The sequence below is a fragment of the Gopherus flavomarginatus genome, chromosome 1 (genome assembly GCF_025201925.1).
Source record: "Gopherus flavomarginatus isolate rGopFla2 chromosome 1, rGopFla2.mat.asm, whole genome shotgun sequence".
Taxonomy (NCBI): domain Eukaryota; kingdom Metazoa; phylum Chordata; order Testudines; family Testudinidae; genus Gopherus; species Gopherus flavomarginatus.
In genome coordinates this window covers 119,503,230-119,530,556 of record NC_066617.1, presented here as the reverse complement: position 1 = coordinate 119,530,556, position 27,327 = coordinate 119,503,230, and the positions used below count along the sequence as shown (strand labels likewise).

Genomic DNA, 27,327 nt, shown 5'->3' with positions numbered 1-27,327 from the left:
TGAAAAGCTAACTAAATGTTTTCTCATCAGGTGTTTGACTTTGAATTGACTAAAGAGGAGATGGAAACCATCCTCAGCTTTAATAGGAACTGGAGAGCCTGTGCATTCACCATGTAGGTGACAATGTTTGAAAACACTAAGTGCAATTCTATGCAGGTTACTTGAAAACAATATCTGGGAATTATTTTTGTGTGTGTGAGATTGATTGATTGATTGATTTAAAAAAAAAAAAACCCTGCAAACTGAAATTTACCTAAAAGCTGTCCAAAAATCTCTTTTCAGGAAGGGTTTTAACATCTTCAGTGGTGAATATGTGGCCTTATTTTCAATACCTACATTTGATTTTAAACTCTCACTTATTTATCAAGAAGTAAGAGCCTAAACACAGGAGTTCTTAGTATCTAGTTCTAAAGCTAGCCCTGACATGGGACTGTATCTGTGATATTGGTCGAACCTTTTAAGGATCTGCCACACGCTTTGTCAGTAGAATGCAGATACCTGCCTCTCTGGAGTTTGTTAGCATGCCGAATACTTAATTCCAGTGGAGACTTGAGGAATTAAATTGCCCTTGGAATCCCTAAAACTTGAGATGCGTTGATCAGCTTCTGTGCTGTCAGTTGAGTTTTTCAGTCCCCATTATAAAACGAAATCATTTTAAATTGATTTTTAACATGTTTTCTTCTGTCCAAGTAGATCTGCATTCCTACTTAGCTGTGCCTGAACATGGCCCCGCGCATCATGATGTTTCAAAATTATCCCTTTGTTCCCTTTTGCTTGATGGGTGAGAGGAAATCAGGCAGTTGTGATTATCTGTTGCTGGGGTGTAGTGGGGGATTTTGTTTAGTTTGTTTTCAACTAGGTCTGGTTTTGGAGTGGGAAGTCTCAGACTTTAAGCAATCCCAGAATCAGAGAGTACTCTCTCACTCTTCTGTCACACTCTGAAATGATTTCTGGAACTGAGTGTTAAAGGGTGCTGTCCTAAATGGACAGTAAACCTGTTTCAAATCAAGTGTCAAACAGAGCTCTGAGTAAAGTTGTCTCAGCCTAAACAATAGTGGGGGGGGGGGGTTGGGGGGGCTTGCCTTGGGTGAATTTAAAATAGCTCAGATTCTTATTACTAATGTCCCATCTGAAGAACAGGTAAATGATGTAAATAAGTTTAAATTTTTCAAAACTGAGTGGAAGTCTTTTGGGGTCCTTTGGGTTTTTTGTAAATAGAATTCTAACACAGTAACAAATTTAGCAAGCAATCTTGCATTTGTCTGTATGAAATCAGAGACCGCAATATGGAGAAATTAATACAATATTAGGAGTTAAATTTCCAAATCCTGAGCCTGGCTATCCAGCTTATTTATCACATACAACTCACTTGATCTCTCTGACAGACTTTTTTTTTCCTTTTTTCCCCCACCATCTTTAAAATATGGACATGATCTCATTAGGGATATTGAGTGTTGAAGTTTGACATATTTAGTATGAAGTATTAATACTTCTATACAGATTGTAGCTCCTTGCAATATCAAACTCAGACATCAAAACTGATTGTTCAAAAATCTGAAAACTTAGCATTTGAATGACGCAGCACAAAAGTAAACACTTAATCTAAAAAGCATTCAGATCTCCCTGCCTGTGACATCTCAATGTCTAAATGCAAAGGGATTGGGGAAGTTTGTGTATACACTGGATATGTTTGAGGCTGGTCGGAACTTAATGCCTGTGCGGACTGCTTGTACCTTTCAGACCCTTGTCGGTCCAAAAGAAGCACCAATGCCACCATGAGTCATATTTAATTCCGATTTCAGAATAACCTTTTTTTTTCTTTTCCTCAGGTGCACAAATCACAAGGACTATCCTTTCAAAGCTGAGTATTAAAGCTGGTGGTGTCTTGCCATGCTTCCTGACCCCTAGCAGTGGTTCCCGTTTGCTGTTACCTCTGACTTGTTCATTTGTCCCAATAGCTCTCTTTCACACTGCAGCTATCCTTCTGTAGCCAAAATAGAAGTACAGTGTATGTGCTCAAAGGAAATTTTATAAGGAGTCTGAAGAACAAAACACTGAATATAATTCTGATCTCCTTATTACGTGGGAGTGGTTTTTGCCAAGATGGCTGGCTGGGATTGGAAAATACAGTCATTCAAATTCTGTTCCTGCTGTTTCACAGCAAGTTGTAACGTGATTTGAGATTAGTCTCTGCTCCCAGCTGGAAGGGAAGAGCCAATTCTGAAGCCTTGTCTGTTAAATTCCTGTTTTTGGAACACTCCTTTGCCTTTCACTCCAGGTTGAAATGCCAGTTGACTTCTGAGTATGGACATTTGCTACCTGTACAGGTTTCCCAAACTATGGAGCTTTTTTGGCAATATAAAACTGTTCTTTTGTTGTAATAAAACATTGTCTAGTTACTACGTGTAATGAGATTATTTCACCACTGCCATGACCATAGTTCTGCAGCTGCTCCTTTGTGTGCAGCTGTCTCCAGCCCTCAAACAAGAGAATAGAAAATCATTCTTAGTGTCTAATCACAGAAAGCTCAGATCACTTTCATACTAACTTGTTATGCAGAACCTGCTATCCTTAAAGGATCTGCAGCTTTTGTGGTACTGATGCAAAAACACATGAATACTGTGTAAAATCCTGACTGACCAAACAGTTAATGTACTTGTGCCTGGTGATGCTCAAATGCAGTTGTATTTTGTTTATATGGGGGAACTTTTTAAAATGTAGCTATTTGCTGTTTCTAGTAAAATTGGCAACAAAGGGAACAACAATGCAATAGGTCAGTCTTATTCAAGGTGTAGCATATTTTTTTATGAGTTCAAGGGGCATTCCTGCAGAGGAACTTCAAACGGAAGTCTACCTAGGTTTATTGTCTAAATTTATAGTAGTAACATTCCTCATTAGGATGGCCAGTACAAAGGTTACGCCAAAGGCTTACTGAGCTACAAAAAGCAATCTTCAGCCTTTCTTAAATAATCAAACTAAAACCTACATTAAGAATCAGCAAATCAGATAAAGAATTGCAATAACCATAAAGCCATCACTTCAATGATATGCATTTTCCTATACTTTGAAATTCATCGGCTGCATTTATACTTCAGGGCGCATTTTAGGATCCTCACAATGAAGGTATTTTTAGCACACATTAGTAATGACTGAAGGGATTAGTGCCAATACAGAGCTTAATATGTGGTATAATTGCAGCACTTGGCACTGGGGCTAGTCAAAAATGGTCTGGCAAATTATTTTTGACAGAAAATTGGGTTTCCAGAAGAGAAGAATGGCCATAGTGGGTCAGACCAATGGTCCATTTAGCCCAGTATCCTGTCTTCTAACAGTGACCACTGCTGGATGCTTCAGAGGGAATGAACAGAACACAGCAATTTCAAGTGGTCCAGACCAGCTTCTGGCAGTCAGAGGCTTAAGGACACCCAGAGATTGGGGTTGCATCCCTGACCATTTTGGCTAAGAGCCATTGATGGACCTACCTCCATGAACTTATCTAATTTCTTTTTGAACCCAGTTATACTTATGGCCTTCACAATTTCCCCAGGCTGATTGAAGTGTGTGGAGAAGTACTTCCTTTTTGTTTCTTTTTAAACCAGCTGCCTATTAGTTTCATGGGGTGACCCTTGGTGGTTGTGTTATGTGAAGGGATAAATGATTTTCTACACACCATTCATGATTATATAGACCTCTGTCATCTCCTTAGTTGTCTCTTTTCTAAGTTGAACAGTCCCAGTCTTCTTAATCTCTCCTCATATGGAATCTGTTCCATGCCCCTAATCATTTTTATTGCCCTTCTTTGTATCTTTTCCAATAAATCTTCTCTGTCCCTTTCCTAATGATTCCTTGCCTGTTAGCCTGTTTTTACTGTCAATGCACATTGAGCAGATGTTTTCAGACAACCATCCACGATGACTCCAGAATCTGTCTTTAACAGCTAATTTAGACCCCATCATTTTGTGTGTATAGTTGAAATTACATTTTCCAATGTGCATTTCTTTGCGTTTATCAACTTTGAATTTCATCTACCATTTTGTTGCCCAGTCACCACTTTTGTGCGATCTCTTTGTAACACTTCAGTCAGCTTTTTTCATTATCTTGAGTAATTTTGTTTATCTTCCACAATTTTGCCACCTCACTGTTTTATGCTTTTCTCCAGATGATTTGTGAATATGTTGAACTGCACTGGTTCCAGTAAAGATTCTTGGGGGGGGGGGGGGACCCTGCTATTTCCTGCTCTCCATTGTGAAAATTGACTGTTTATTTCTACCCTTTGTTTTCTAATTCTTAGCCTATTACTGATCCATGAGAGGACTTTCCCTCTTATCCCATGACTCCAATTTCATATTTGAGTTCCTTCTGAACCCGTGAGTGAATACCATCTAGTCCTGGTGACTTAAAACTAAACAGTAATATCAATTTGTTCCAAAAGCCCCTCTAGTGACATCACAATCTGGGACAGTTCCTCAGATTTGTCACCTAAGAATCGCTCATGAATGTGATGAAAATTTCCATACATGTGCAGTGAAGACTGATGCAAAGAATTCATTTAAATTCTTCACATCGGCCTTGTCTTCCTTGAGTGCTCCTTTAGGTCCTCGATTGTTTGGCAGGCGTCTTGCTTCTGATGTACTTAAAATTCTTTTTTGTTTAATTTGTGTGTCTTGCCAGCTGTCTTTCCATCTTCTCCTTTGGCCTGCCTAATGATACTTGACTTGTCAGAGTTTATGCTCCTTTCTATTTTCCTCAGTAGGATTTTATTTATTTTTAAAGGATGCCATTTTGCCTCTTAATAGCCTTTTACTGTATTTAACCATGGTGGATTTTTTTGGGAGGGGGTCCAATTACTGGGCGGTTTTTGTTTAATTTTGAGTCTCTATGATGTTTTTTAAAAGTTTCCATGCCTGCAAGCTGCATGGACACTTTCTAAAAACATCACTCGTTTGACTGTTCCTTTTAATTTCCATTTAACTAGCTTCATTTTTGTGTAGTTTCTATTCTTGAAGCTAAAGGCTATGGGGGTGGGGGGGGGTTTAATTATATTATGGTCACTATTGCTGAGCTGTCAGCTATATTCACTTCTTTGACCAGATCCTGTGCCCCATTTAAGATTAAATCAAGAATTTCCTCTCCCCTTGTGGGTTCTAGGACTAGCTACTCTAAGAAGCAGTCATTCATGCTGTCTATAAATTTTCTCTACATCCTGTCCTGAGGTGACACATTACCCCATCAATATGGGGATAATTGAAATGCCCCATTATTGAGTTTTCTATTTTTGTAGCCTCTAATCTCCTTGAATTCTTACAATCACTATTGTGGTCATGTGGTATTGTTTAATTCATTTAAGCTTGTTAGTATAGTTGACTCTATGCTTTCTTTCACATGTAGTGGCACTCCCCAAGCAGCACAACCTACTTTATCATTCCTATATAGCAGTGGTTCTCAGCCTGTGGCCAAATCAGCACACAGCCCTGGCCCATGTGACATCCTCAGGGCCATACAGGTAGTATGGTGGCCAACAATAGTAAATGGGTTGAGAACCACTGCTATAATATCTTATGCCGATGCTACCATCCCCCATTGATTATTATCGTTCCACCAAGTTTGTGTGATGTCTATTTTATCAGTATCCTCATTCAAGTTCACCCATCTTAGTATTTAAATGTCTAGCATTTGTATACAAGCACTTATTAAATTTGTCCATATTTAGTTGTCTGCCTTCATGCAATGTAATTAAAGGGGACACTCTTTTCTTTGATTATTTATATTCAGCTTCTACTTGTACTTTACCAAGGTCTAGCCTCTCCTCTTTACTAGGATATCAAAAATCCCCATTAATAGAGCCTCCCCTAAGTGATGTATTTGTCCAAACAGTGTGCTCCTCTAAGCCTGTTGGCTTTCCCATAGCCAGAGTTTAAAAACTCCTCTATAACCTTTTTAATTTAATATGCCAGCAATTCTGGTCCTTCCTGTATAGCTTCTTCCTTTCCCAAAAGCTTCCTCAACCCCTACTAAACCTAACACCTTCCTCTCTACACAATCTCAACCATGCAGTGAGATCTTACAGTTCTGACTGCCTGGCCCTGCAGGTGGAGCTGGAACCATTTCAGAGAATGCTACCATAGAGGTCCTGGACTTTAATCTTTTATCCAGCAGTCTAAATTTGGCTTCCCGGATCTCTCTACCTTTCCCCGTGGCTGAGAAGTGATGAAGGCTCTAGTCTCAGGAAAAGAAGAGCACATAGATGGACTCCATCAACACAGTCAGGACAAAGTAATAAAAAGATTCAGGAGGGGCTACACTCCAGGGATCTGCTACAAGGGTAAATGGGAGGTGAGGGGATCGGTACTGGCATAGAGTGAGCCCTCTGACCCCTCAGGGGTCATAGTGACCCACAGTTATACTTCCATTTCCACCAGACTGGAGGTGAGGGAGCCTTAGGTTGGAGCTCAAATGATTCAAAAAGGGGCATTCTGCTGCCTAGTAATAAAGAGAACCAGCTGAGCATAATTTTGCCAAACTTTGTGTCAGCATCACATCTCCCTGATATCACTTCACTCCCAACATATCTACTGGATTCCTTAGAGGCCATCTGCTGAACTTTTAACTGAGGCATGGTCATAAGATCTGTACATAAACAGTCCCAATCCATAATGAGCTGCCTGGGAGATTGCATATGGGTGAGTTGCCCTCCTGAGAGGAATGCAGGATGAGGACTCTTTAGAAGCAGGTGAGCTCAGGAGAAGGATCTGTCACAAGGAAATACAGGGTTAGGCAAAGAAATCAGGGTACTGATACACAATGACCAAGGATACATAAGGATATCGTCCTACAGGGAGCACCATTTGCAGGAAAGCGTCCCCATTCCTTTGGAGGCAACATGGACAGATCAGTGCACATCAGGGACCTCTTTGTGTAGCGGAGAGATTTGCCCTGGGCTAGCTGAATTTCAAAAGGTGCAGGCCTACAAAAAACTTCAGTGTTTAGCTCTGTTGAGACCACAAGCTTATCATGCTGACAAATATAATGTTTTCTGTACTCTCCCATCTGTCCAGCTCCATCGGTTGTCTCTTGTCTTTGACTGTTACCCTCTTGGGGCAGGGACTGTCTTTTGTTTTCTGCTTGTACAGCACCTAGCGCAGTGGGGTCTTGGTGCATGGCAGGGGTTCCCAGGCACTACAATACAAATAATAATAAAGGATGGAGAATGAAGAGAAAAGATGTTGCTACATGGACAAAGAACAAACTAAAGAACCTCTAGCTCTTTTGTTCTGTCCATGTCTCTCCTGCTCTTTGCTGTCCTACCCAGTTATGCAATAACTAATAAAAATGACAAGTTATACCATGAGATGGTTTCTGGTAGCAAACTATATTTTAGGATGAGTTACAGGCAAAGATTGTCCCAACCCTGATGCTCATTAGGCAGTAAGATGATGGGAAGGGAAAGTTACTAAGGACCCAGATTTCTGATTCTCATTTATACTACTTATAATATTACCCTACAGCGAATAAGTTAAAAAATCCACAATAATACACTTGTAGCTTTTAAACTACCCAAAGTGAGTCCATGCAAATTGGCTATCTCACTGCCTGCTCTGTTAATAAGAAACACTTGCACAGAGCTGTAAGCCCTAACTCCTCAAAGTTATTTAGACTCCTAACTTTGATTGAAAGCAATGGGTATTAAGAGCCTAAATACCTCTGTAGATCTGGACCAAACTGCTCACAGGAGAGTTCATCTTGAACTACTAAGAAATTAACCAAAGGGGTCAATTGCAATCATATGTGTACAATTATTCACTTTCTCAAGAATCTCTGCATGTTGTCCCACATGCATTCTATCCTCATTGGTCACACCAGAGAGTACTTCTTTCTCACAGGTTTGCTGAACTGTCTGTCTTCGGCTCCTGACCACCTTCTTCCCCAAAGACATCACCACAGGTACGTAAAAGGTGAGAGGGTGGATGTGTGTACTTACTAGAATATCAAGTACAGCTGATCAAGCCAGGTAAATAATTACTGTAGATGAGATGATAGTAAATAAAAACACTTTGATTGTTTTCTTTATGTTTTATTAGTTTCAAACATATAGTAACTTGCATAAAATGCTACTTTTCAAAATGTATGAGTGATGGGGTTTGTATTTCTGGTTTGTGGGTATGTTTTTTTCCCCTTACTTCTCTCCTGATAGGGGAGAGAAAGGAGGTATCAAGTTGGGGCTTCTTTACTGTGATCTATAGCTGGTAGCTTTGGCTTTTTTTTTCTTTTCCTGCCTGGTATGTAAGATAGAACTCCTCTCAAATGTGACTGCTCTGAGATCCTCTTAATCCTTCATCATATGAGATATAACTTACAGACTATTTCTCAGAGAGGTACAAATTAGTAAAACTAGATATTTGTAGGTCTTAAGCTATGATTCATGTGACTGTTGTTAAGCTGCAATGTTAGTCAAATGAGTTTGTGCTCTTGACCTGTAACTGCTCCACCTCTCTTGCCTTTTAGCTGTCTCTGACTCTGCTATGTCTTCTGAGAAGCAAATAAATGATTCTTCCCTAGAGAACCAGGAACAGGAGCAACAGGTAGGTATATGTATTAAGAGGGTGATATACTGACTCTCCCCTATCACTGTCTCAAAGCTATTCTACTAAATGGAAAAAACTTGTAGGGGTGTTTTTAAACTAAGTGTGGGGGTTGGGAAAGCTATCGGGTGCAGAGGAGTACATGATTTGGACAGAGACATCCCCTGGGAAAGGATCTATTAGAAAATCCCCTTTATCTCCTAGTAAGGAAGTGAGGATGGAAGCTGGCAAAGTACAGGTAGGAAGTGAGGCGACTGAGTCCCATTCAACTACATTAAGTTACAAATAGTGAAGTCCAAAGCTGACTGAAAAGAATTAAGGGATCTCAGAAAAGTGTGTGACTCAGCAACAAAATGGCAGATGATGATGTTGTTAAATGCAAGTTAATGCACATTGAGAAAGCATAATCCCAACCACACAAAGTGATAGAATCTAAATTAGCCGTTTTCATAAAAGAAACTTCTTGAAGTCAATGTGGATAGTTCTCCGAAAACATCTGCTCAATGTGCAGTAGCCATTTAAAAAGCTAACTATGTTGGGAATCATTAGGAAATGGGTAGGTAATAAGACAGAAAAATATCATGCCCCTATATAAATCTATAATACTACCACACACAGTTCTGGTTGCCCCATATCAAAAGAGGATTATTAGAACTGAAAAAAGTATAGAGAAAGGCACCAAAAATGATTAGGGCTATGGAAGCTGTTCCATATGAGGCAAGATTAAAAAGACTGGGGTGGCTTATCTTAGAAAAGAGATTACTAAGAGGAGGTCTCTAAAATCATTAATGGTGTAGAGAAAGTGAATAGGGAAGTGTTGTGAAAGAGTAAACATGACCCAAGAACCAGGGGTCACCCAGTGAAACTAATAGGCAGCAGGCTTAAAAGAAAAGGAACTACTTCACACAACACACAGTAAACCTGTGGAACTCATTGCTATGGGATGTTGTGAAGGCCATAAGTATAATAAGTTCATGGGGGAGAGGTCCATTACTGGCTACTAGCCAACATGGCCAGGGGATGCAACCTCATGCTCTGGGTGTGTTTACTCCCAGTTTCTGGCAGTCAGGCTAAACACTAGGGGATGGATCACTTGATTCCCTCCTGAAGCATCTGGCATTGGCCATGATTGGAAAACCATATACTGGGCTAGATTTGGCCATACTGGATCAAACCAATGGTCTTTCCTGTGTTCTAGCAATTCTTCATAGTCTGGAGTCGAGTGACTCCAGAGCTGAATATTCATGGCAACTGTTTCCCATCATATGAAGGAGACAGTGTGATTGGCTTTCTTCAGCACTAATGAAACTTTCTTAAAACATGCCAAGCTTGACCTAGCTGAAAGCTACTCTGGGAACTGATCTCTCAATCTGAATAAACCTTCTAGATAACTAATCGCTCTTCAGTTGCAATAATAGGTCTCCTCTCAAAGAGGATGTGAGTAAGACACACTTGGAGCTTTCAGCTAGTTAATACAGCATCCCATAGTAGTTAGAGGACCATTTGACTCTGTAACCCTTCAGACTGTTGAGAACTTGAGAGCCTTTGAATTAGTGTGGGAGGAAAGGTTCATGACTGGGAAATACCTGCAAGGTGCTAACTGACTTTCCTGCCTCTGTAGGCTTTCCAGTACAATGGCTCTTTCACGAATTTCTCTCACTTTCTTGCCTGCAGAATCTCTTGAGGCAGGTGGCCAGTCTGCCCTTGGTCAGCTCTGCCTATGACATGGCTGCAACTGCCTACGCCTCCACCAAGGAGAGCCACCCCTACCTAAAGTCCTTGTGTGATGTGGCAGAGAAAGGAGTGAAGACCATTAGTGATGCTGCAGCCAGCAGGGCACAGCCAATTCTGACTTCGTTTGAACCACAGAGTGAGTAAGCTGGGCTTGCCGGTGGTTTTATGAATGAACATAAGTGTCTCCATCTCAAGTGCAGACATAGAGTGCAATGACTCGTAGTCCCATGTCTTGTGTTTTTCTTTTTGAAAGCCTGTATCTTGCATTTATGCCTGCTTTCCTTACTCCTTGATAGAACTACAGTCCAGAGACCCTACCTTGTTGAGCACCTACCTCTTTTATCTAAGGTTCCTGCACATTTTCTCACAGGCAGAGAAGTCCTTGCCAAATAACTTCAGTGACTGCAAGACTGTCTTCAGTCTCTGGTGCACAGACAACTTGACTAATCCAATCCCTTGATTACATTATGTGTGTAATCATCTTGAGTGTGACACCTGTTAAATTCCAATGGCCTTTTAGAACTAAGGAATCAGGTGTGACTCCTGGGTGCTCATGCTTAGATTTAAGGGGCTCACTTTCTTTTTCAGAAGTGCTGAATACCTGAAAGTCAGGTCCTTCTAAACATCAAGGTTCATGCAGGGGTGGATTTAGTTGCTAGAAAGGACTGCTCTGGTACAAGCCATAAAAATAATGCAGGACTTCCCTGAAATAAAGGTCAATAGCTAAGGCTGAACTATAGCATATGTCTTAGGAAAAAAAATCCAATCTTGACTTAAATTCCCAGGGATGGAGTCTCCATCATAATCCTACATACATTTTCTCCAGTAGCTTACTACCCTTGGAGAAGATCTGTCTGAACTTGTCATATAGCAGTGACCTTACCCTTTAGTTGATCAAACTGAGTTTGACTTGTAGGGGACTAAACTTTCCTTTCTCTGTAGTTGCAGCAGCAAGTGAATATGCTGTTAAGGGACTGGACACACTGGAAGAAAAGCTGCCAAGCCTTCAAATTACAGCAGATAAGGTAAACTTATTCTGCTTTTCTCTAGAGAAGGTTGTAGTCACATAAACCCAATGGGTAAGAACTGGACCAGTCCAGAGCTCTGGATGCAGCCTCATGAACAGGCTCTGGTTCAGGAAAGTGGTTGAGTCATGTAAAGGAGCTACTCAGGCAACAAATCTCCTATTTTTACCTCATTCTACATAGGAATGGAGGGTGACTAAAGTCTAGTAAATAGTGCTCAACTAGATGGTGGTATCGTCGTTCTTCTTTAGGAACGCTATGTAGAATATGAGGAAGGGGAGGGGGGAGAGACCTCTGGATCGCAAGCAGAGAATTGTATAAACAATACATGAAGAAGAAGAATTGCCAAATGTCTTCTGCTGTCGCCTCTATAGACTGCTTCAGACACCAAGGAGCTGGTGCCATCCATGGTGGAAGCTGGCTGCAGATTCTCCAGCATAGTTGATGTGATCAGAGATGCTGTGCAAGAGAGTGTGGAGTCCACCAAGTCAGTTATGACCCACAGTGTGAACACAGTCATGGGCTCAAGAATGGGCCAGATGGCTGTGAGTGGTGTGGAAGCAGTGCTGGAGAAATCAGAGGAGCTGTTGGATCAATATCTCCCCATAACAGATGAGGAACTAGGTCAGAACTGAGATGCTGGTTCCTTTCATTAGAGGTCTTGGTTCTTTTATTTTCAAGAAGGCCCTCTTCACCTTATGGCATGCAAAGCTGGAGCCAAATATTATGCTCCACCTGTCTTGCATTCATTTGGACATCTGCTTTTCCTGTACCATCAAAGGTAGCTGAACAGTGCTGCACAGTTCACAGGCTACTGGAAAGTAGATCAAGATGGTTAGAATGTCACTTGTATCCTGAGGCTTATCTAGCCAGACAATGAGATGTATTGGGCTCTTGAGGTAGAGAGTGATGAAGGGGAATGAGTTAAAGGTGTTTGGATACTTCTAACTCTTCTTAGTGCAGCTATCAAATGTGTCTGAAAAGGCAATTTCCACATAAGAATAGCTATGGTTACTATTGCGTGTGACACATCTAGCAACTTCCTGACATAATGAATCCAACAAAATAGTGAAAGGAGCTATAGTCTAGCGGGATGGCAAAAGGGAGGATGGCATAATGTGTAGTGTTTTGTTTTTTGTCAAACCTCATTTATTTCCTTCAGCTGAACTTGCAACATCTATAGAGGAGGATGGAGTGGCTCCTCTCCAGCCTCAAAGTTACTTTGTGCATTAGGCTCCCTGTCAAGCAAACTCCGCCACCGTGCCTACCAGCATTCTCTAGCCAAGATTAATAATACCAGACAGAGTATCCAAGAGACTCTCTCCCAGCTTCACCAAACCATTGATCTGGTAGGCACTTTCTCTGCAGCATTCTATTCTGGAGCTGATTTGGGCTGAACAGACTAAGACCAAAGTGTCTTCTCTACAGGTGTCTAGGCTCTCCTGTTCTCCCTGACTACCCAGGTTCCACTGGAAATAGCTGCTTCCTAAGATAGTCTCTAACTTTTTGGCCTGAGGGCCACATTGGGTTTCTGAAATTGTATGGAAGGCCAGTTAGGGGAGGCTATGCCTCCCCAAACAGCGAGGTGTGACCAGGACCCCTTCTCCCTCACTGCCACTGAGAACCTCTGCCCCCTGCTTCCCCATCCAACCCCCTCTCATTCCTGACTGCACCCCAGAACCCTTGCCTCCATTCAATCCCTCTGTTCCCCACCCTCTGACCACCCTGACACTATCCCCACTCCTGACCCCCACCCTGAACTCCCCTGGCCTCTATCCATCCACACCCTTCCTGCCCCCTTACCATGATGCCTGGAGCACCAGGACAGCCAGCCATGCCACTGTGCAGCCCAGAGAACCAGCTCAGACCGTGGCTTTGCAGCTGTGCTGCCCAGCAAGAGCTCGCAGCCCAGAGCGTTGCACTGGTGGCACAGTGAGCTGAGGCAGCAGAGGAGTGGCCGGGGGCTAGCCTCCCAGATCAGGAGCTCAGGGTCCCAGCAGGAGGGTCCCATAGGCTGAATGTGGGCCATAGTTTTCCCACCTCTGGTGTAGGCAAGCAGTCAACTCCAACTGCCAAAATACCTTGGTTCCATCAAACTTCACAAGCTAAGCAACACCTGGCCAACTCAGTCTCTGAAAGGGAGATCTCTGAAGAAAGGTGTTGCAAGTGAGTGACTCAGTGCAGGGGGAGGGGAAGATCATTTCCTCTTGGCTATGGAGCACTGTCTGTGTATGTCTTTGGCATATGTGCCAAACATACTGAAATATAGTCCAGTCATCACTGGTATGGAGGAAGCCCTAACATCTCACAGATGCTCAAAAATGCTTGTGATGTATAAAAGGTGCTACAGAAGTATTGTGGTAAGACTCCTTTTCTCCTTGCTCCTCCAGATTGAATACATGAAGCAAGGAGTGGATCAGAAGCTTCAAGATGGCCAAGAGAAGCTCCACCAAATGTGGCTGGACTGGAGCAAGAGGCAGACAGGAGGGAGTGAGGACACAGACTTGGTACAAGCTGAGGTATCTAATTAGCCAGGAACCAGCTTAGCCAGAAATGCCACAGCCCAATCTCAAGAGGCATCTTCTATCTCACTAGTAACTTGTTTCCTTTCAGCAACTGGAGTCTCATGCTCTGACAATGTTTCAGAGCATTATACAGCAGCTGCAGGCAACCTGCCTGACCCTAATGTCAAGCATCCAAGGCTTCCCCTCCAACATCCAGGATAAGGTGCAGCAGGTTCACCACAGCACAAAAGAGCTCCAGGCTTCTTTCTCCACAGTCCACTCCTTCCAAGACCTCTCCAGCAGAATCCTGACCCAGAGCCGCAAACAGGTCACCAAAGCCCAGGGCTACATGGATGAGCTGCTAGAGTACATAGTGCACAACACTCCTCTGTCCTGGCTAGTGGGACCCTTCATGCTGTCTGGTAAAATTCCAGAAGAAGCCATGGAACCATCAGAATGAGGGTGGGGAAGACTAACTGGCTTCCATAATCGGTTCTGTCAAACTTACTGCAACTCACTTGTAAAGGACCGAATTTTCCTTTACACTTTTATAGTGATTAACAAATAAGGTCTGAAAGCTTAAACCTTTGTGCAGCCACCTCCTGACATTAGATTGAATTGCTTGTTCATGTAGGGAAATGAAGCTACTTGCAGCTCCTGGCTCAAACGTTCTTCACCACAATCCTCGAGAGGTACTTTCTCCCCGGATAGCATAGGGTAGAACTCAATCTCACATCTTGCAAGGGCTGCATGCTACCTGGGGCTGAGCTAAGATAAAAACAATAATTGATTTTGCTTTCTAAATTAACAATGTCGTCACCAGCAGTATCTCTTTAAAATGAGGGTGAAGTATGAATGTAAAACAATACATAAGCTGCATACTGCACTCCAGGAACTCAACAACCTACATCTAGAATACTCCCCACAATCTTCAAGTAGTGGCTGAGAACTAGATTACTTCTGGTGAAAGCTGTTGTTTTTTTGCCACAAGTGAGGTAGACTTCTCCAACTTGGAGAAGTTCTTGCTAGACCTCTAAGACTTCCTCCTTAAAGCAGGGAGAAATGGTACTAAATACACCTTCAGCTCTAGGTGTCTCATGTGGCTTGCTGAACAAGTCCATTGACATACACATGCACTAGAAAGGCCATGGGTGGGGGGCGGGGTGCATAAACACACTGTTACTCAGATGACTGTAACCAGTGTACTGGTGACTACTTTTACACTTGTTTTGGTAACTGGCTCGCTCATATTCCCTTGTCACTTCTCCTCAAATTGCTGTAGTAGAGAACTTTTGTCTCTTGTAAAATAAAAGTATATTTCATACAAACCTGTCTTCTAGCTTGTTCTTGAATTGCTTTAACTTTTAGCCTTTCTAGTGTAAGCAGTCAGGATAAGCTCTACCCTGACATCTGGTGGAAAGAATGTCAGAGAGTGTATTTGCATAGGCACGCCTACCCTATCCCAGACTGCTGAGCTGTGGGACTGCTTGGTGACAAATGACTCACCCTCAGTTGGGTGGTACTTGCTAGACAAGGGACATGGGTTCCAAAACCCCAGTGAATTGAGAGAGGCTGGGGACAGGTATCTGTACCTGGTGGTGCAGTCTCCTTGTGGAGCCAGAAGCACCAGTTGCACCCCCTCCTCTCTTCACTGTGGAATGTCAGAGTTGATTTTTTTTATTCCCTCAAGAATCTAAATACAGGTTACTGAGCTGAATTCACTTTGGGCTAATGGTGCACTAGCACTGGGGCTCCCCCACTAAGAGCTGAGATCACTAAGAGTGGAAATCACTAAAGAGCTGAAATAACTGATCTGAGAGCACTGAGTACTGTGCTAACTAGTGGGGGAGCCTGAAGATATACTGTGGAACAGAGCAGCTGGCGGAGTGGAGCAGTTGCGGGGACGGCTGGAGCGGATCACGGGACAGCTGGTGGCAGCAGCGCGGCTGGCAGAGCGGAGTAGCTGTGGGACGGGTGGAGCAGCCCACGGAGCGAGCGGAGCCGAGCAGTTTGCAGAGCAGCTCATGGAGCAGAGCAGCTGGTGGAGCGGAGCAGTTTCTGAGGACGGCTGGAGGAGCAGAGTGGAGCGGCTGGTAAAGCGGAGCAGTTCGTGGAGAAGGCAGAAGCAGAACCCACGGAGAGGCAGGGCAGTTGGCCCCGGACCACGTAAGGTGCCCCTTTCTACCCAGGCTGGGGGGAGGGACCTCTACAGATAAACTCTCGAACTCTGGGGTGGCATTGACCAGAGACTTTTGGGTTGTTGGACTTTGGGGTGATTGGACTTAAAACCCTAAAGGGAAAAAGGACAGTGCCAAACGTACTTGGAGGTGGGTTTTTTGTTTATGGTTTGTGTTATAACCCTGTTTGTGGTGTTTCTCCAGTGGGATGCCGCATTGATTCCTTCCTTTATTAAAAGGATTTTGCTACACTCAGACTCCGTGCTTGCGAGAGGGGAAGTATTGCCTCCTAGAGGCGCCCAGGGGGGTGTGGTATATGAGTGTCCCAGGTCACTGGGTGGGGGCTCGAGCCGGTTATGCATTGTGTTACTGAAACGGAACCCCTGGATACTGAACCCGGCCCTTGTTGCTGCCAACTCAGCACTAGTGTAACCCTTCTGCCCCTCTATCTCCTGTAACACAGAAATGCATTCCAGGAAGTCCAATAGCTGTAGGTGAATGAGCATCTCTCTCTAAAAATTTCCAGTGCTGGAGAACCAACAACCACTCTTGGCAACCTGATACCATTAAGAAAAGGTGGTAGACTATATCAACAACCACCTATCCTTCCTTTACTCACATCTTTCATCAGGATCTTAAGGAAAATGGTGTCTCCACATAGCATTCCAGAATTCTTTTTAGTTTAGTTGGGACCAGTAAAGATCCTCATCCCTGGGGCTTGAGGGTTCTAAACTTCTTTTGAGGGTTAGATAGACATTATTTCCCTCTAATGTCCGTATCAAGTGTCAGACCAGAGGGGCCCTTAGCCTCAACATCAAATATAGCTAACTTGAAAATCTCCAAACAGTACATAGCACTGCAGGAAGAGCTTCTGGTTTCGTAAAACAGGGCTTAAAATAAATTCAAAGCATGTGTGGCTCTACTACCTTGCAAGAAATGTATATCAGTATACATGCTGGTTGTTAATCTTGTGTACAAACTTCTAGCTTGTATAATGAGTCCTGCATCTATTTACTATTCTTTGAACTAATGTTCTCTTACTCCTGTCCACTCCGTATTGCCTGCTACTGGTCTAAAGATCTACCAAAGCATGAGTCCCACTATGTCTGCTGCTTTTGGGAACTTCAGTATGAATAGTAGACAATGCACTAACTGAAACAGCTTTTTAATTACAGCTGTGATGTCATGTTTCAGAACTTTCTATTGTCCCAATCTTTTTCCAGTAAAGGGTACAGGACCTAAACTATCCAGGGGTCATATTGTAATTGTGTGCTACCGCAACATAACCGTTTTGCCTCTCAGGCCAGTGCTTTCTGTTCACATGGAATGAAGTGCAATTGGCTGATACTTGTGCAGGTGGTGGTCTAGAAAATGCAAAGTTATCTTACAAAATACAAAGAGCCTCTTCCACAGGTCACTATTTTTTCTCTTTTTTACAGATAAGGAAATTGCAGTGCAGAAAGTCACCTGGTAAAGGTAACACAAAGTCTGTTAGAGCCAAGCAGCCTACCTCCTAGCCCTGTACAGTAATGCCTTACTTAATGTGGTCCTAGTTAACATTGTTTTGTTGTGTTGCTATTAGGGAACAAGCATGTCTAAAGCTGTGCAATGCTCCCTTACAATATCATTTGGCAGCTGCCTATTTTGTCCATTGCTTGCAGGATTCTCTGGAAGAGCAGCCCCTCCTTGTGGGGATTAGAACCAAGCAGGGCCAGTAGTCCCCATCCCCATCAGCTCCCGTAAACTCCCTGTAAGGTATGTGGCTCAGCAGCTGCCCAGCAGCAGTTCAGCTGTCCCTCCCTACACAACCATGCTGCTCCTGCTCTGCCCTCTGCCTTGAAGCTGCTACCAGGAGCTTCCTGCTTGTGGGGGAGAGGGTGCTGATATCACACTGTCCCCCTGCTCCATACCTCCTTTCCACAAAGCAGAGGAGGGAAACAGAAAGGAGTGCACTTGCTGGAAGCTGTTGCTTCCTTTCTGAACTGGCTGATCTGCTTAAAAAGGCAGCGTACTTGAAGTATGCTAACCCTACTTCAAAGGGCAATGCACGTCTCTCTCACTCGTGCACCTACTCCTCAGCACTTTGGAAAGTCAGCAGCTGTGCATGTGTTGTCAGGAGGAGGGAGTGGTGCACTCCCACTGGATAGCGTGGGCTCCTCCTATTCAGTTTTTGCAGTGAAGTGTTTGCAGCTACTGCCCGGCATCTATTGTGTTTCCTCCCTCCTGCCTTGTAGAGTGTGAGGTTACATTAATAACTATGTATTAACCCTTGAGGGCTCAGCTGAGTGCTAGTCCATCATTTAGCAGCAAGGCAACCCTAGGAAATATCCCATCCTCTGACTTCACCACCTCAACCAAGCTTCACAATCATTCATTGCTGTGTACAATATTAAACTGTTTAAATCTTAGACTGTATATGTATATAAATGTCTTTTGTCTGGCAAAAAAAATTCCATGGAACCTAACCCCCTACTCCCATTTACATTAATTCTTAGGGGGAAATTGGATTCACTTAACATTTTGCATAAAGTTACATTTTTCAGGACTATAACTCTAATGCTAAGTGAGGAGTTACTGTATTCTAATCACACACTCATCAACTTTGTCGTCTTATACTGTCAGGGGACCCAGGGCAACATTCAAACTTCAATCATCAGTTTGAGTTCAGTAGCAAGGAATTTTGACTAATAAAGTTAATAGTAGCACCTCACCAGTTGTAGAGGCTGTAGACCTCTAGGAAAGCACAAGCTGCACTAAATAACAGGACTCAGTAAAGGGGAAGGAATATACTTGGGTGGTTTCCTGTTTAGCTTCCATAACCTTCCCCTCCCACCCCAACAAACACAGATCCTGTTTATCCACTCTTGCTTGGTGTCTATTTCTGATTCAGCTCACAGTTCAAAACAGCTGTTCTCCTCCATCAGACTATGGCCTGACTGGGAGAGGGTTACAAAGTGAGAAGATTAAAACAAACACAGCTAGCTCATCAGGAAATGCAGGAAACTACTTCAACAGTGGCTATTTCTTTAAGCTTAAGCAGTCCCATGTTCCCTAACAATAGATGCACTTAGAACACATTTTGTATAAAGTGCAGCACTATTGTATGGGAAGCTGTATTATCTTAAAACACTACTCATTCTGTCTTCAGCCACAGCCTCTGGGGATTCAGCAGTAGCACTAGTGTAGCAGCACATGTCTGAGCTTGGGGGGAGATTCATTCCATTAGATGCCATGTAACTAGGGCCCTACCAAATTCATGGGCCATTTTGGTCAATTTCAGTTGTAGGATTTAAAAAATCATAAATTTCATGATTTCAGCTATTTAAATCTGAAATGTCACAGTGGTGTAATTGTAGGAGTCCTGCCCCAAAAAGGAGTCTTGTGTGGGGGCAGGGGGGCAGTTGCAATACTACTACCTTTATTTCTGCACTGCTGGTGGCAGGGGCTCTGCCTTCAGAGCTGGACACCTGGAGAGCAGCAACTGCTGGCTGGGAGCCCAGCTCTGAAGGCGGAGCCACCACCAGCAGCAGTACAGAAGTAAGTATTGCAGGCACAGAGGGTGCCCAAGGCAAGCAACAGTGGTTTGTTGCCCAGAGTGCGAAGCGCCAATGAACACACACCAGGGTGGAGAAGCAAGCAAAGCTTATTTAAGATCTCAAAGTGGTTCAAGGAGACAAACGCCTCAAATCATGCATCCCTACACAAGCGGCTTTTCCCTTTTTATAAGTTTTTTTTTCTCTTTCTTCTCTCCCCCCCCCCATCCTCCTTCCTCCCCCTGTAGCAGTTACGTAACCGCAGGTGCCTTAAGTAATCTTGGCCGCAGCAGCTCGTTAGTAAGTTTTCCTTCTGCTAAAGGTGCACAGGCCTTATCACCACTGCTTTAGATTGGTTTTAGCTGTGCTGCAACTGATAACTTACTGTTACACATTTAATTTCACAGCTGCTAGCTTTCTAGATCAAGTAGAGTTCAACATCGAGGAGCTTTGGTTCACTGAGGCCTAGATTTATGCCTAGTGACACCAACATAAGGGTGGCCTGGTATGGTATTGCCACCCTTACTTCTGTGCTGCTGCCTGCAGAGCGAGGCCCTCAGTCAGTAGCCGCCGCTCTCCGGCCACCCAGCTATGCAGGCAGCAGCGCAGAAGTAAGGGTGGCAATACCACAACCCCCTTAAAATAATCTTGTGACCTCACCACCGCCCCCTGCAACTCTTTCCGGTCAGTACCCACAATTTGAGAAACACAGGTCTCCCCCATGAAATCTGTATGATATAGCATAAAAGCAAACAAAAGACCAGATTTCACAGACTGTGACATGTCGTGGCCGTGAATTTGGTAGGGTCCTAGGTATAAATGCACAGTAAGATAGATTTTAAGCTGTTTAGGTCAGACTAACTGTTCTGCTCCTTTGCATTAAATCAAGTAATAGCAACAAAGAATCTACATCCACTTATCTCATGAAGGCTTCTTAAAACTAAACGAGCTGTTTTATGCCTATGTATTTAGGTGTCAACGTATCTTCTTAGATTAAATTAGGTTTTAATGCTGGACTAGGTGTCTTAATGCTAGTGGACTAGATTCTGCTACTATAATACGAAATGAGACCAAATGCCATGAGCATTCTGTTGATACGGCTACACAAATATTGTTTAGTTTAATTGCTAGAAACTTGTTCACAAGAACTGTAGGTCAAGGATTACTAAAACTTGTTTACCTGTCTCATTACTAAAAGCCTGTGGAATAAACTTTACTAAAGATGAAAACATGCATTTATATTGCAAAAACAAAATCTCACACAGCTAAAGGACTACAGTAGTAATAGTAGACGTAAGGGCAGCAAATTGGACTGTCTTCAGACTTTGTTCTTCAAGCTTCTTGTAGAATCTCCCCTGCCAGCAGGCAGTACATAATACATTTACACTAGTGATTAAATGATGCCATAATTGTATCGTGCACGTGAACATGCTCATCAGTTCAGCTAACCAGACTAAAGGATTAGCAGAATGCAATCATTCTAAACCCTGAAGAATATCAAGACAATGCCAGGTTTAATCTTCTCTGAAAGGATAGTCCTTGTGGTTTGTGCACCTAGAGAAAGAGAGAGAGTTATTCCAGAGTCCTTACAGAGAACACTACAAGGGTCAGCATTGATGCAGTCTTGAGGTTAAAGAGAGTAGTTTGAAATGTGCATAATCTCTAATTATAGTGGCCATTTAAAGTATTTATCCAGCCTCCCTCACTGTCCTAACTTACACAGGATAACTCATGTTAACTCTCTGCTTTTTGTAATCAATAGAGGATTTGGGTATTCTGCAATTTAAATAGGCAGGCTTGACCTCCTGTCATTCAAAAGGTAGGTTTCCCCTGTAGATTTGTAACTGTTTCAGATTTTACATTATGATCTTGATGTCAGAAGGAATATATGTTTCACTTATCTAGCACACCTTATCCAGGGCTACCAAATTTCTTTGCAATATTAAGCCACACATTTGTGAGGTACAGTATGTCTGTAGTGGTCACTTCACAGATTGTTACATTGGGGAAAGAGAATAAATAGCAGAGCTAGGAATAGATCTCAAATGTCAGGGTCCAACCACTCTACAATACAGACACTACATTAATAATCTCTGTATAGGTAATACATGACCTCTCTTTTTTAGACTTACTTTACAATGATTAGCTAATTTAGTAGAACATTAAGTTCTGAATTGTAATTTTACACTGAACATCTTTTAGTCAGATGAGTAGTAAAAGTCGAGAAATCTGAATCCTATATATTTTGGAGCTGTAAATCTATTTTAATTTGCTAACACATGTTTAGCTCTTAGTAGCTTGACATCTACATATTAAAAGCTATTTTAACGTGATAAACCCCATATAAATCACAATTCTGCAAAGGGGTACAAGCTGACTAGTATTCTAGTGAATGCTAGTATGGGATTTCAGTGGCTTTAAATATGACATTTTGTTAGAGGTCCACTGTTCAGTTTCCTACTCACCATTTAAAAAATGAGGATATAAATGTTCTACAGTAAATGTGGATTTGCCACGCATTCTGCTAGATAAGAAGAGACACTCACATGTTTATGGGACAGATCCTACATCTCCTCTTAAAGCTGAGGATGGTTTCCATCTCCTCTTTAGTTAATTCAAAGTCAAACACCTTAAAAGGAGAGCGAGAGAGACAAACACACAAAAGAAGATGTACAAGAGGTAAGTTTAAGTGGCTTCCAGGTAAGGATACTGCAGAGATGAGGAGGAATGCATTATAGTTGTTTAGGTGACAGAAGGAACACAACTTCATGAGAAAATGTTACAATGAATGCTCACGTTACGGAGTGGGTAATAAAATATGTGGACCAAAATTTCAAATGTGGGGTACCTAAAGCCAGGCATATAAATTAAGTGGCCTGATTTTCACAGTTGCAACTCCTAATTTAATCAAAGGAACCTGTGATGTCTCTGCAAGTGCTCAGCACCTGTGAGTATCAGGTCACTTAATTTATATGCTTAATTATTGGTACCATGTTTCCAATTTTGGCCTTGAATTATGAAAACTACTCTACAATACAGTACAGCATGATTCTACCCGCTGGGTTCTTACATTATAATTTAGGATGTCACTAACCACTCAACTCACTGACAAGATCAATTTTTATTTTATTTTGCTGAAAGAGATAGTTCGGTTAGACTTTCAAATGTTTACAAATGAGGGCTAATTCAGAGGAAGGAAACATATGTTTGCATGGCCTGCTCCTCCAAACCATTACTCAGGCCATCTCTCATGTATTCTAGAATACTCAAGGAGTTAATAGAGGAGGTATCTGAGCCTCTAGCTATTATCTTTGGGAAATCATGGGAGACTGGGGAGATTCCAGAAGACTGGAAGGGGGCAAATATAGTGCCCATCTATAAAAAGGGAAATAAAAACAACCCAGGAAACTACAGACCAGTTAGTTTAACTTCTGTGCCAGGGAAGATAATGGAGCAGATAATTAAAGAAATCATCTGCAAACACTTGGAAGGTGGTAAGGTGATAGGGAATAGCCAGCATGGATTTGTAAAGAACAAATCGTGTCAAACTAATCTGATAGCATTTTTTGATAGGATAATGAGCCTTGTGGATAAGGGAGAAGTGGTGGATGTGATATACCTAGACTTTAGTAAGGCATTTGATACGGTCTCACATGATATTCTTATAGATAAACTAGGAAAGTACAATTTAGATGGGGCTACTATAAGGTGGGTGCATAACTGGCTGGATAACCGTACTCAGAGAGTAGTTATTAATGGCTCCCAATCCTGCTGGAAAGATATAACAATTGGGGTTCCACAGGGGTCTGTTTTGGGACGGGCTCTCTTCAATATCTTCATCAACGATTTAGATGTTGGCATAGAAAGTACGCTTATTAAGTTTGCGGACGATACCAAACTGGGAGGGATTGCAACTGCTTTGGAGGACAGGGTCAAAATTCAAAACGATCTGGACAAATTGGAGAAATGGTCCGAGGTAAACAGGATGAAGTTCAATAAAGATAAATGCAAAGTGCATTTTACACTGAACATCTTTTAGTCAGATGAGTAGTAAAAGTCGAGAAATCTGAATCCTATATATTTTGGAGCTGTAAATCTATTTTAATTTGCTAACACATGTTTAGCTCTTAGTAGCTTGACATCTACATATTAAAAGCTATTTTAACATGATAAACCCCATATAAATCACAATCCTGCAAAGGGGTACAAGCTGACTAGTATTCTAGTGAATGCTAGTATGGGATTTCAGTGGCTTTAAATATGACATTTTGTTAGAGGTCCACTGTTCAGTTTTCTTAGGAAGGAACAATCAGTTTCACACATACAGAATGGGAAGAGACTATCTAGGAAGGAGTATGGCAGAAAGAGATCTAGGGGTCATAGTGGACCACAAGCTTAATAGGAGTCAACAGTGTGATACTGTTGCAAAAAAAGCAAATGTGATTCTGGGATGCATTAACAGGTGTGTTGTAAACAAGACACGAGAAGTCATTCTTCTGCTTTACTCTGCGCTGGTTAGGCCTCAACTGGAATATTGTGTCCAGTTCTGGGCACCGCATTTCAAGAAAGATGTGGAGAAATTGGAGAGGGTCCAGAGAAGAGCAACGAGAATGATTAAAGGTCTTGAGAACATGACCTATGAAGGAAGGCTGAAGGAATTGGGTTTGTTTAGTTTGGAAAAGAGAAGACTGAGAGGGGACATGATAGCAGTTTTCAGGTATCTAAAAGGGTGTCATCAGGAGGAGGGAGAAAACTTGTTTACCTTAGCCTCCAATGATAGAACAAGAAGCAATGGACTTAAACTGCAGCAAGGGAGATTTAGGTTGGACATTAGGAAAAAGTTCCTAACTGTCAGGGTAGTTAAACACTGGAATAGATTGCCTAGGGAAGTTGTGGAATCTCCATCTCTGGAGATATTTAAGAGTAGGTTAGATAAATGTCTATTAGGGATGGTCTAGACAGTATTTGGTCCTGCCATGAGGGCAGGGGACTGGACTCGATGACCTCTCGAGGTCCCTTCCAGTCCTAGAGTCTATGAGTCTATTCAGTGGGATATTTACTTCAGTATAAGTACTTCAGGGTTTGGCCCTTCATTAGTGGTAACCACAGTGTAGCCTGTGTTAGTACTTCAGAATTGTTATAGGTCTGAGTGACTCACTTAGCTTCAAATATGTGGGTGTTACCTCAAAGAGGTGATGGTGTCAATGAGAATTCTATTTAACGTATTTTAATTGTCTCCAAATTCTTAGTTGTTATACAGTTATTGGAGCCTAGAAGAATCAACTGAGTAGGGGGAAATCATGTACATTAAACGAAGGGATTCAAGTGTTTTGGAATGTTCTAGCATTGACCTGACAACATGATGGAGAGAAAGAGACCATATTTTGAAAGAAAGTAGTATACGTAAACAGGCAGCTCACTAATAGAATTTTAAATCAAACTGTTAGGTCACCTCATCCAGAGGGAGGATTTGGTTTCACATTTATTCATTTGCTGGTTGTTCTGATGAAGTAAGCTGAGTGGTCACCTTTTCAAAAACAGCTTCAGCATTTACCATGTTATCGTACAGTCATATCTGAGAGACCCCAGTTATTTCCTGTTCTAAGTATAAGGGAAAACAGTGATATTGGTAAGGTAAAGCAGGTTTCCTGTATAAACTTGCAACGGGACCTATAAGTATCTTATTTGCAACATTACCTTAAAATTCTCCTCAATACGATGTGGAGTGACAGACTTGGGAATTACACTCACGTTTCTTTGGATGTGGAACTGGATCAGAACCTACAGCAACAAATCAGAAATGTGGCAAATTCAGAACACAATGCCTTGCCTACTTTCACATTCCATAGTGAATAAATCCCCTAGATCAAAGAGTTACCACAGGAGGAAGCAATGTAGGAAAGCCAAACTAATTTTTGCACATACTCATTTATTACTAGTATTCGTGAGACCAAGATGGGAAGTAGTGACTGCGATTGACTGAAAATTTGAGGTTGACTAATGGTGATGCATATGAATGATGTAGCTACCCCTTTCCAGCTAATGCCCTCAATTACACACACTTTAGTGGTCAGTAATCTTTCCCTATCCCTTCTGTAATGCAGTCAGATTAAAAACAAAATATTAAAAGCATCACACTACAAAGGAAACATAACAGGGGGCAGAATTGGGTGCAATTCCTTTGTGAAAGATGTTAGCCAGCACAAGAGGATGACATTTTAGAAAGGAAAAAAATGTTGTACAGTGAGTCTGTACCTGAGCTGAGGTTTTTCTGTGCTTAGCTGCAATTTCCTTAATCTTGGGGTCATCCAAGAGGAAAAAGTCCTCAGACTTGGGCCTACAAAAATAAAGAGCAGACACTTTTATGGAAAAGATTATTGTGTTTTTTGACTACTAAACATTATAGGGTTCATAAGATAATTGGTAATTTTGGAACAAAAGAATTTACGGCATACTTTAATTCACCCACTCACACTGCTCCTTTCCCCTCTAAACATCATTCTTCACATTATTTTATCATGAATAGGGATTTGGAAATAGCTGAGTTTTGTGTAGAAGTTAGATATAGCTCATTCCAATATACTCCAATACGATGTTCTATCGTCTAGGATTTAGCACCGAGAATATCTTCCCTCTGGCTGACAAGAGTTTCATCCTTCATGATCAGAGTTTCCCTGGCAGGTAATGGATGGAGAGTGAATGTCTCTGAGGTAATCCAGAGGGTTTTGAAAATTAGAACTAGAGACAATCTGTCTCAAGCTCACCATATCTTTGTTACAGTGAATGCATGAAACTGATGTTTTCATGACAGATTTTTAATTATGATTTTGTAATTTTATTATGATTTTGTAATCTTTCATTAAGTTAAATGTTAAAATAAATTGATCAGAATTCAACTAAGAATTTGCTTCACCAGTTCACAAATTGATTGCTTGTTTTTCTGTTAAAATACATATATACAGTCAGCTTGAGTCCCACACATTAATCCATTAATTGAATAAGAGAATAATGGTTTCTATGTAATTGTGCAGATTTAAGAGGAATTTTGAGGTTTTGTAATCTATAATAATTTATCTTTTTTTTCATTTTTGTATTTCATCCACCTACAGTAATATATGAATATTAGTTCATTGAACTCACACCTAAAAAGAAAACAAGATATAGAAAACGTTCTTACCAAGGCCAGTTGGGAGCTCCAAGAGGACAGTATGCAGTGACAGCCATCCCTTGGGACTGGCAATACTTAACCAGCTCTTCTTGAGGAAGGTATGGGTGTCTCTCAATCTACAAGAACGCTAATTAAGTTTATGCAGGGGCAGACTGTACTATTGTTCTTCACAGTACAGACATTGTGGTGATTTACTGAAAGATATATAATAGCACAAGCTTCTCCATAGAATACATCCCCACTAACCTCCAGAAGATAGCTTCTTTTGGAACTAGTCAATATATAGTAGAACCTTGGAGTTACAGACAACTCAGGAATGGAGGCTGGCCATAACTCTGAAAAGGTCGATAATTCTGAAAAGGTCCATAACTCTGAACAAAATATTACAGACTTCAGTCATGGGGGAGTTGGGGCTGCAGCTGCAGGGTTGGGAGGTGGGTCAGGTCTTCTGACCCTAGGGTCTGCTAGGGCTCTTGGCAGGGGGCTCAGGGCTTCTGCCCTCTGGAAACATCAGGGCTCAGGGATTTAGACTTCGGAGGAGCACTGAGGCTTGAGACTTCAGTCCCACCACTCTGTTCCCAGCTTCAGCCTCGCAGGGGGCATCAGG

At 42.0% G+C, this 27,327-nt stretch overlaps 3 protein-coding genes and 1 pseudogene across 14 annotated transcripts in view; 3 read left to right on the top strand and 1 right to left on the bottom strand.

Annotated features, from left to right (window-relative positions):
• The window catches only part of LOC127058910 (aldo-keto reductase family 1 member B1-like), a 171,845-nt gene extending 169,446 nt beyond the window's left edge, over window positions 1-2,399 (top strand). For 4 of the 5 annotated variants that reach the window (XM_050969434.1, XM_050969377.1, XM_050969406.1 and 1 more), the window contains 2 exons: window positions 31-113; window positions 1,830-2,399. In XM_050969434.1, coding sequence (XP_050825391.1) covers window positions 31-113; window positions 1,830-1,872 — 126 coding nt within the window. In that variant the 3' untranslated portion in view covers window positions 1,873-2,399. The remainder of the gene's footprint in view (window positions 1-30; window positions 114-1,829) is intronic. The other variant, XM_050969395.1, reaches the window with a different exon arrangement.
• The window catches only part of LOC127058826 (perilipin-3-like), a 159,033-nt pseudogene extending 143,863 nt beyond the window's left edge, over window positions 1-15,170 (top strand).
• Window positions 1-27,327, top strand: part of LOC127058850 (aldo-keto reductase family 1 member C3-like) — a 202,559-nt gene that overhangs the window by 91,811 nt on the left and 83,421 nt on the right. The window lies entirely within an intron of this gene.
• The window catches only part of LOC127058943 (aldo-keto reductase family 1 member B1-like), a 172,035-nt gene that overhangs the window by 135,858 nt on the left and 8,850 nt on the right, over window positions 1-27,327 (bottom strand). For 2 of the 3 annotated variants that reach the window (XM_050969470.1, XM_050969460.1), the window contains exons 6-9: window positions 26,730-26,836; window positions 25,808-25,889; window positions 25,304-25,333; window positions 22,099-22,181 (exon numbers count right to left, since the gene is read on the bottom strand). In XM_050969470.1, the coding sequence (XP_050825427.1) occupies window positions 22,099-22,181; window positions 25,304-25,333; window positions 25,808-25,889; window positions 26,730-26,836 (302 nt within the window). Of the gene's footprint in view, window positions 1-21,066; window positions 21,107-22,098; window positions 22,182-25,249; window positions 25,334-25,807; window positions 25,890-26,729; window positions 26,837-27,327 lie in introns of those variants that run through there. The other variant, XM_050969450.1, reaches the window with a different exon arrangement.